The following is a 10060-nucleotide window of genomic DNA, read 5'->3' on the forward strand; positions in this document are numbered from 1 at the left end:
CAGCGCCTTTGCTAGCAAAAAAACTTATTCCCGCCAGTGCTATCACAAGTTTCACTAAAGTGTTGATAAAGGAGTTTTGCCTTTTCACGAATGATGAGTGAACTTAACGGAATTTTATTTTGAGTTTGGTCTTCTATCCACAGATTTAAAGCCTTTTCCATTTTTTCTAATTTAACATCACGAGTTACAGAGCAAATTTTTGAAGCAATTAGTGCGTTTTCACGGACATTACGGCAGATTTTTCTTCCGATTTCTTGATTGATCGTACCGTTGACTCATTGATTTTATAATGTTTTGCCACTGAGGAGACACTTTCACCATTAGAAATTTTGTCTAATAACTCAATTTTATTCGCTAATGTCATCGCCTTCTTTGATCTTTTCACATTTTCCTTGTTATTCGTAGTCATATTTTTGTAGGGGTTAGAAAGAACTTGTCCACAATAAAGTCACTTTCTTCCATTAACACACTCGAAAAAGTCTGTTTTACACTGCAAAACGGTAGATTTGCAGAAAGCATATCAATTTATAAATTGATAAATTTATTCAATTGATAAATTTATAAGCATATAAATTAAAAGCAAACGATGAAACCTTCCATGACAAGCGCATAACACATACTGAACAAGGATTAGCGAGAAACATCCACGCTTGCGATTTTGTCACCCCCCTCTCCACCCACTGAGCGTTGTTTTGACCGGGAAAGATAATTCTAGCCACGCCCATGTTTTTTTATGGCGGAAAATATTCACGGCGCTTTAAAATTCACATTTTTTAGGTTTCATTTTATATTAAATCGGCGATCGCGAATACAGATGCCCGCGAATAGCAGGGGTTTACTGTATACTGTAGTCCCCATATTCAAATTCTGCATCCCTTACATCTGAGTGACACCACACTTCTGAAATCCCAACAATGTCTGCATTTGATATCTTGACCAGCACTTCAAATTCATCAAATTTATTTACTATACTCCTAGCATTGGTGTACATGCAAGTGTACATGCACCTGTTGTTAATATTAGTTACCCTAACACAGCCTATGTATTTACTTGTTTCTTGATGACTCCCAGCAGTTATTGAAATCCCTAGCACCTTGCTTTCAAGGTTGCTGCTCATTCCAATCCAATTACTGAAAGAATCACTTTCATCCCTGCCTGCAGCTCTTGTTAATAAATTAGTCTGTGTATTTCCCAAAGCTAGTAGTTTTCTTCCCCACCTTACCTGCCTTGATATCATCAGCAATCTGATAAAAATATATTTGTATACACAATAAATAGTGTGTATACAAATATACCTTACAATAAATTTTACAAGCTGTCATCTTTACGAGCATAAAAAAAATTACACTAAATTACACTAATATTTAATTAATTACAGTAGTTGTTATTTGGTTTTTAGGAGCATTAGCAAGGGCTAATGCTCCTAAAAACCAAATGACCACAGCATATTGCTCCAGGAATATGGGGTGGTCATTCCCTGACCTTTCCACATCCTCCGTATTTGGTGGTGACGGGCTCGAACCCCGGTCTAATCAAGAAGCATGTGCTATGCACTGCAGCTCCTTCCCACCTGGCTATGGAGGAGCCTAATTACAGTAGTGAAGCCCCTTTCAGAGGAAAACTGCATAGCTCAACTTGTGCAATAATCAAGAAAAACTATACTTGGCCAGATACAATTTTCTACATATTTTATTATTTTGAAATACTCTTTCTTTAGTATAAGATTACAGGGTGTACAGGTCTTGGGGAATGAAAAGTATCCAATTTTAAAATAAATGACAGTTCCATTTTTATATGGTTCCTCAAATAGTACCGAACTCAAAATAATTTTTATTTGTGCAAGATTTTTTTGCCACACTGCCCTTCAGCCATCCCTTGATCCATCTCAAGTGGATTAAGTGATAGTAATAGTATTTGGTATATAGTGCAAGGAAGCTACAGGCTTTTGCTACACTAGCAAAAAAGGAAAAAAAAAACATTAGTAGATAAGAAAATACAAATTATATGCTTCCCTCCTCACACAGGTAGCTATCTGGATGACCTTTGAATTTATTCAAACTGAGCCTTAACTACCTCTAAGGGCAACTTGTTCCAGTAATCAATGACTAACTGTCTAAAAGAAAACTTCCTACAATCTAATTTAAGGCTCAAGCCCTGTAATTAGAATGTATGACCCCTACTTCTGGAATTCTTTATAATAGTAAAAATTCCACCTTCATTCATTTTACTAATCCCTCTCAGGGCCTTGTAAACCTCAATCAGATCACCTCTGAGATGCCTGGTTGCCAAGCTCTGTAGTCCACATAATCGGAGTCTTTCCTCATACGGTCATTGTCCTGCCAATCTCACTATTCGAGCTGCCCATTTTTGGACCCTTTCAAGAAGTTCAATATCTTTTTTTCAGATGACGTCTCCATATTTGATAGCTGAACTAATGGATCTTGCTCCTAATCCCCATATGCTCCAGCCAGTACAACAACCTCCTATATGAGACAATGTCAAAAGCTTTGCTAACGTCTGAGTATATAAAGTCAAAATTGTTTCTTGCATCCAGCTCCTGTCTCACTACAACATAACAATTTTAAGAGGTCAATCAGACAAGATTCACCCTGTACAAAAGTTTGAATCTAGTTTGAAAGTTGTTGTTGATGATCAGTTGTTACCATCAGTTTTGTGATGCATCTGGTCTGTGGTTTATACCAGAGTATGATGTGATATAACATGTTCTAATTTTGATAGAGTAAAAATAATGTGGGGAGTTACATAATGCACATTTTATCTTTTTTAAATTTATTTTAATGTAAACTTTCATAAAAGCTGTCTTAAAAGGCAATAAACATTTCCACTGTAAATAAATAAATATACCAAATATATAAGACAATAGTATTAGTGAGGGTGTCCAGGGTCCACTGAAGGACTATCTAAACACTCTGAGCCTTTTTACATGGGTCTGAATCAGAGCCACAAATCTCAGGGTACGAGCTAACCATTTGTTTATGTGAAGCTAAAAATGTATAAAGTAATTTAGTGCCTGCTTCTTTGGCTTAGAAGTTTTCAGATCATGTCAAAATCTGCTCCACTTCTCCGGCCAAACTTCAGTAATTTCCTAAATCCTGCAAGAAATTATTAATATCAAAATCATATGTGCAAAACAATGACGTATAACCTAAGATAAAAAGTAAGTACTTTATATTTTCATATACGAAGGCAGAACAAGGTATATTTCTCCCAAACCGTGAAGAAAACAAAATGTTAAAAGTTGCAGAATATACCTTGACAGCACTGTCAGTATGCATTTAGTAAACAAAAATACTGTCCTTCACTTGTTTACCAAATGCTGCCTTCAGGCTTGCAGAACTATATTTCTTAGCGTGAAACAGCCAATGACTTATTTCTCTAGATCCAAAATTTATGAAAAAAAAAAGGGGGGGGGGGGTAAATTAAGATGATATTTTTATACTTTCAAAGCAATATATACTTTTTAACCACGACTCAGAAACATCTATATAACTCACCTGTTCCGAAAATATGTATTTACTTCTCAAAGCATTATTCCGCATCAAGATAAAAACATCTGTTAAACTTCTCACGGTCATAGCCATTCTTATCAATCGTTTCCTCCTAACATAATACGTTAAATAAAACAACTACAAAAAAAAAAATAAATAAAAGAGAACAAATTTATACTACCATTTTTTGCTTTTTTTTTCACTTGTAGTAATTAAAACGATTAAAGTGAAAACAGAACGATATAAAGCTACACGTACGACTTTAGGGACCTCTACCAAAATATTACAGAAATAATACTTTCAGTTCTAATCAAACATCAACGGCAACATTGAAGAAATCAAATAAATCAATTACATAATTAAATTAAAATCCTGGATCTTTCATTCAAAATTCATATTGATTTATAAATCAATATGAATTTTGAATGAAATTTCTATGCATAAAGCATACATAAAACTTTATACGCTATAAAGTTATATTAAAGTTATATTAAAAGAGGCACTAGTTAAAGGAGGCTCCAGTTATATTAAAGGAGGCAGCAAACCCTTAGCCATAATTATGAGAGCTTCCTTGGACTCAGGGGGAGGTACCCATAGACTGGAGATGTGCAATTGCGACCCCAATTCACAAAGGAGGATCAAAAGCTGACACAAGCAATTATAGACCTGTGAGTTTAACTTATGTTCCAGGAAAATTAATGGAGGCACTAGTTAAAGAAGCACTGCAGGATCATTTAGACAAGACTTCAGTTATAGCTCGGACACAGCATGGTTTTGTTAAGGGGAAGTCTTGCCTGACCAATTCGATTGGATACTATGATGCAGTCACAAAGGAACTGGATGCAGGGAATAACTTTGATATTATATACTTGGATCTTAGAAAGGCTTTTGATACTGTTGCACATGGAAGACTGCTGCACAAATTGGAGCAGTGTAACATTGGAGGCAAATTGCTGCTGTGGGTAAAGGGGTGGCTGAGGGGGAGAAGACAGAGAGTGGTAATCAATGGGCACTGCTCGTCGTGGACTAATGTTATTAGTGGAGTTCCTCAGGGCTCAGTGTTGGGTCAATTATTGTTTTCTGTATTCATAAATGATATTGATGATGGTATATCAAGCTTAATGTCGAAGTTTGCAGACGATACAAAGGTAGGCAGGGTTGTCAAGGACACTACTGACACTATGCTGCTGCAACAGGATCTGGAAAGGTTGAGCAGATGGGCTGAGAGGTGGCAAATGAAGTTTAACATTGACAAATGTAAAGTACTACACATGGGAAACAGCAACCCCAGAGCAACGTATCAACTCTGTGGTATTACACTGACAATGGTAGAGAATGAAAGGGACCTGGGGGTGGTTGTGCAGGCAGATATGAAGTTCTCTGAGCAGTGCAGACGGGCTGCAAGAGTAGCTCATGGAGTATTGTCAATGATATACAGGAATTTTTCCAGCAGGGATAAGGAGGTGATTATTCCATTGTATAAGGCAATGGTCAGGCCACACCTAGGGTACTGTATACAGGTCTGGAGGCCTCATTTCAAGAAGGATATAGAGCTGCTGGAACGAGTACAGAGAAGGGCAACAAGATTAGTGAATGGAACAAAGGGGTGCTCTTACGAAGAAAGGCTTAAGATTTGCAAATTACAGTGTCTGGAGTCTAGGCACCAGCGAGGTGGTCTGATAGAGGTGTATAAAGCATTGAATGGTTTGAGCATGCTCAATGCTGATGGGATTCTTCCTCTCGCTCAGAATAACCACCTGAGAGGGCATAAATTCAAATTGAGGAAAGACAGATGTAGGATAGACGTGCGGAAATTTGCCTTTAGCCAGCGAGTGGTTGGTTGGTGGAACAGACTTCCATCCCTTGTCGTGGAAGTTGATAGCCTAAATAAGTTTAAGGCTTAGCTGGACAGGTATTTTGAATGAACAGAGGGGTGAAGTGGGAGTGGTTTTTTTTTTGGCTGATGCTGCATAACCTAGCTTTCTTGCATCAAATGCCTCTACTAATGCTAATGCTAATGCTAATAATACGGTGATTTTCAACTGGAATTTTAAGCTATCTTTCTTGGACAGGCTAAAAAAAAATGGAGCCAAAAGGAAAGTATGTTAAAATATTCAGATATCCATAAAAATTATTATTAGCCATATGGTGCAAGGAACCCTGAGGCTTATGCTGCACAAGCCAAAAAAAAAAAAATTCTGAATCACCCCGAGAGAGAGAGAGAGAGAGAGAGAGAAGTAGAAGGGAATCACCAAGAAAGAGAAAAATGCTGATACCCAGATCAGGACCCTGGGTGTGCCAAGCCCATACTCACCAGATGTGAGCCCCCTGGAGTTAAAATACAGAACAGCACTTAGAAATTTTCAGGAGTGTAAAGAATTCATTTAAATAGTTTAATACAAATCCACAGGAACAGCCTTCAGGCTAGAATAATAATGATAATATTAACTAGAGGGCACCGCCCCATGCTCGCTTCGTTCCATCAATGCTTCTCCATCGTCATAAATGTAGATTTGGCCGAATTAAAGTGTAAAGTGTAATGTGTGTTTAGGATCAAGCGGCACCAGGGATTTCCCCCATCTCCACGTAGTTTACATTGTGGGTGAACCAGTTGACTGGAAAAGCCAGAGATTTAAAAGTGTATGGACTTTGTATATATTTGATGCCTTGTACCGTTGTTCATCTGGTCATTTAGCCGCCAGACCCCTACTGAGGCCCGATGTTGTCCCACTTTAGCCCCGTGGAGGCAGACCAGGAACTCACTAGTATATAGTTCACTCTGGCAGGTCCTGCCACCTAATTTCCTAAGATTTCAGTGGCTAGGACCTTAAAAAAAAAAAAAAATAGCGTCCGCGTCGCGGGGAGCGCTAGAAGTCCAAAATGTTGGGCAAAATTAATTTAGATTGGTGATTTTAGATTGTGTGGGGCGTGTTCACGTTTCTATCAGATAGAGTGGGGTGAAGGCTGAAGACTGGGGGTCAAATAGACAGAAATATGGAGCCGAAAGGGAAGGCAACTCCAGTTTACAGTGGGGCATGCCCACGCCCCACCAGAGGGAAGAAATAGGGTGGCAGGGTGGGGAGGGGACAGTAAACTGTCCCCTCCCCACCTGCCAGGAAGAGGTGAGACAGTGAGCCAGACAAGAGAGCTGGCTCAGGTTGCCAATGTGGCCTGGGTGCATGGGTGGGAGCAAACCAGACCACAGGGTCAGGTTCGCACCATCCAGAAAAACTTGAGGCGCAGCAGAGGCGATCCAATGTTGGTTTGGCTGAACAGGTTGTGCAAAATGTCACATTCATGGAGTCATTCATGGGACTGTTGTCCCGTCCGGTAGTCAATGTTCTGGGAAGTGGAGTTTTCTCACTTCTCATAAGAGTTCCAGTTTTGTCTTGCATGAAGGATCAAGCAGTCAAACCTGACATCTGGTTGGGGGTCTCTGAGAAGCTTTGTTTGACACATCTATTCGAAGTTTGCAGGCAGAGGAATATGTCAAGCGTCTAGCATACAGGTTCTAGGCAAACTTGGTGAACGCTATATATGAGGCTTCATCTTCCAGTAAGTAGTGTTCCCGGTTTTTGGGATTAAGGCGCACTTGGATGATTAATTCAACATGAAGATCTTCATAAAATTCGCAGTCATACATCTGGTGTCCCCAGGTCTCCACAGAGCCACATGCACACATTAGGTTGTGTTCGAGTCCGAGAAGGTGTAATTTGTGGCGGATCGCTCCATGTCCTGTTAGGAGATACGTGCTGTACAATCCAGGGCAAAGCCATACCGGATACTGTGGGAATATTTGTTGTAGATCGGGGAGGAACCTCCGCGTGACTTCCCCTTTTGTGGAGGTCGTCCAGCGCTGCTGCCATATCGATCGCAAATAGATCTGGAGTCTTTTCTTCTCCACTGTCCGATTTGCAGTTGGGTCTGGGGTGTGATCCTGGAAGGTAGTTGGATTTCCGCGTCTAAGCTGCTGTAACATGCCTAGGCGAATCACTTCAAGATCAAGAGGGAGGGTCCCAGTGAGTACTTGCAGTGCATGAGTAGATACAGTGCGGCACGCTCTGGTGAGGGTTAATAAAATCGGTCAGTGAATGATGTTGAGTAGCCGACGATTTCCCGCCGTAGAGGCCTTATGGTGCCAGACGCCAGAAGCATATGCAATCGCAGGGATGATGGCTGCTTTGTAAAGTATTGCAAGGGTTCTTCTTTTCAGCCCCCAGTCGCGGCGGGTAATCCTGGCAAGCATGGCAGCATAGTTTTTCATTTTCTTCTGGATGTATTTTAAGTGGGGTGTAAATGATAAATTTCGGTCCAGGATCACTCCTAGGTACTTGAGGTCTGTGGCCAACTTGATCGTTCTGTTGTAGATTTTTATCTGCGGTGGTCTGGTAGGAGTGAGATATCCCTTTAGTAGGATAGATTGGGTTTTGGTGGCAGAGATATTAAGGTGATGAGTTTTGGTCCACTCTCTTAGTGTAGAAAGTGCTGAGTTGGCAATCGTTTCCAGTTGTGCTCTTGAATCAGCAGAGAGGATTAGGGAGAGGTCATCTGCGTATGCGAGCGCTTGCACACCCCCCAGTTCCAGGGAGTGGAACTCATCCAGCACGTAGTTCCAAAGGAGGGGACCCAGTACAGAGCCCTGAGGGCAGCCCCTGTGTACCTGACGTTCAACCTTGCAGTAGGGAGCCTGCACTAGGACCTTCCTATTGTTCAGGTAGCTCTGAATGCATCCATATAGGTTTGATGGCAGGTTGGCAGCTCTTAGCCTTGCGAGGATGCTCTGCCACCAGAGGGCGTCGAACGCCCCTGCAAAGTCCACAGAGATGAGAAGAAGGTACTTTCGTTGGCAGTTTGATGCGGCATTCATGATATATTCTAGTGCATCCAGAGTGGATTTCCCCGTTTTGAATCCGAATGGTTTGTCTGTTGTTAAATTTGCTGCGGTGTAATGTACTTCAAGCCTCTGTCTAAGAAGTTGTTCCAGGACTTTGCTGAGTACAGACAGGAGAGATATAGGTCGGTAGGACTCCGGTACATGTTGCTGCTTTGATGGGTTTTTTATGATTAATTTTATGCTGGCTACCTTCCAGTCCAAAGGGAACCAGCCCTGACGAAGACAGTGGTTATATAAGTCAAACAGCAAGTTCGGGACATACTCGGCCACCTTTTTTACCAGTTCTGGTTCAAGCATCTCCAGTCCTGGGGTTCTTTTGTTTTTTATTTTTTGTATGGCAGTTTGTAAATCTTGCAGGGTGAATGGTTGTTCCACTTGGGCCGATTGGTAGGTTTTGTTGGCGTGGCACAGCTGATGCTGTTGAGGTGTGTTGTCCTCTTCGATGGGTTTGAAGGTGGCATTGAGAATGTTGTTTACGGTGTCGTGCCAGTTTTTTGTCATGGTGCCTTGTGGGGTGATGGTGGAGGGCGTGACCTCTCTCCTTGGTAACTTGTTTGTGGTTATTCTATACAGGGTGTTTCTGTTAAATGTTTCAGAACTTCTAAGAGGGGTAGGGTACATCCTGACAACTCGAAATCATATAGCAATGTGGGGTCGGAAATGCTTTCCTGAAGCGGTGTTGTACACAGAAGCACCATAAAGAAAAGAGACCGTAAGTGAGAAATCGTTTTAATAATACACGAAAAGAAGCAAAAGGTACATGGATTAAAGTAAGTGTTCGAAGTTTCTTCCACGGGCTACAATGCACGCCTCACATCTCCGACGCATGGACATCCGAACATTCTGGAATACTCCAGGCGAATTTCGAATTTCTTCGGCAGCTACTGCGATTCTTGCAACCAGCTCCTCAGCATTGTCAACAGGGGTGTCATAAACTAGCGATTTCATATGACCCCAGAAATAAAAATCAAGACATGATAGGTCGGGTGACCGAGCAGGCCAACGCACGGGACCACAACGTCCGATCCACTGTTGACCAAATGTGACATCCAGGTAGTTACGAACATCTCCGCTATAATGGGCAGGGGCTCCATCGTGTTGGAACCACATTGTCTGTTGCGTCGATGCAGAAATCTGTTCATCTCTCAAAAGTTGTGGCAATACTTTCTGCAGAAAGGTCAAGTAGATAGGTCCGGTTAGACGACACGGTAACAGGTAAGCTCCGATGAGGTGATCTCCCATAATACCGGCCCATACATTGACCGAAAATCGAATCTGTGCTGCACGACGTCGTATTGCATGCGGGTTCTCGACCGCCCAGATATGGTCGTTATGCGTGTTGAAAATTCCTTCCCTTGTGAAGGATGCCTCATCGGAAAACAACACTTCAGCAGGAAAAAGGGGATTTGTAGCACATTTTCCAAGGTACCACTGTTCGAAGGCAATACGAAGTGCATAATCCTCCGGTTGCTGTGTCTGGACACGCTGCACGTGAAACGGATGCATGTCTTGTTCTCGGAGAATCCTCCAGACGCTGCAATGGGAAACCCCGACTGCGTTTGCTAGACTTCGTGTACTCGTTCTTGGATTCCCCTGTACATGCTGTAGCCCATTCTGTTCGACGGCTGGAGTCCGTGCTGTTCTTACCCTGTCCCTG

The 10060-nt window shown here is 41.6% G+C and overlaps 1 protein-coding gene across 1 annotated transcript in view; it reads right to left on the reverse strand.

Annotated features, from left to right (window-relative positions):
* Positions 1 to 3620, reverse strand: part of Syx16 (syntaxin 16) — a 66682-nt gene extending 63062 nt beyond the window's left edge. The window contains exon 1 of the mRNA XM_090390305.1: positions 3516 to 3620. Coding sequence (XP_090246431.1) covers positions 3516 to 3602 — 87 coding nt within the window. The 5' untranslated portion in view covers positions 3603 to 3620. The remainder of the gene's footprint in view (positions 1 to 3515) is intronic.
* Between the last annotated feature and the right edge of the window lie 6440 nt (positions 3621 to 10060).

This window comes from Mastigoproctus giganteus, chromosome 2, assembly GCF_048544385.1.
Source record: "Mastigoproctus giganteus isolate SK-2022 chromosome 2, ASM4854438v1, whole genome shotgun sequence".
Taxonomy (NCBI): domain Eukaryota; kingdom Metazoa; phylum Arthropoda; class Arachnida; order Uropygi; family Thelyphonidae; genus Mastigoproctus; species Mastigoproctus giganteus.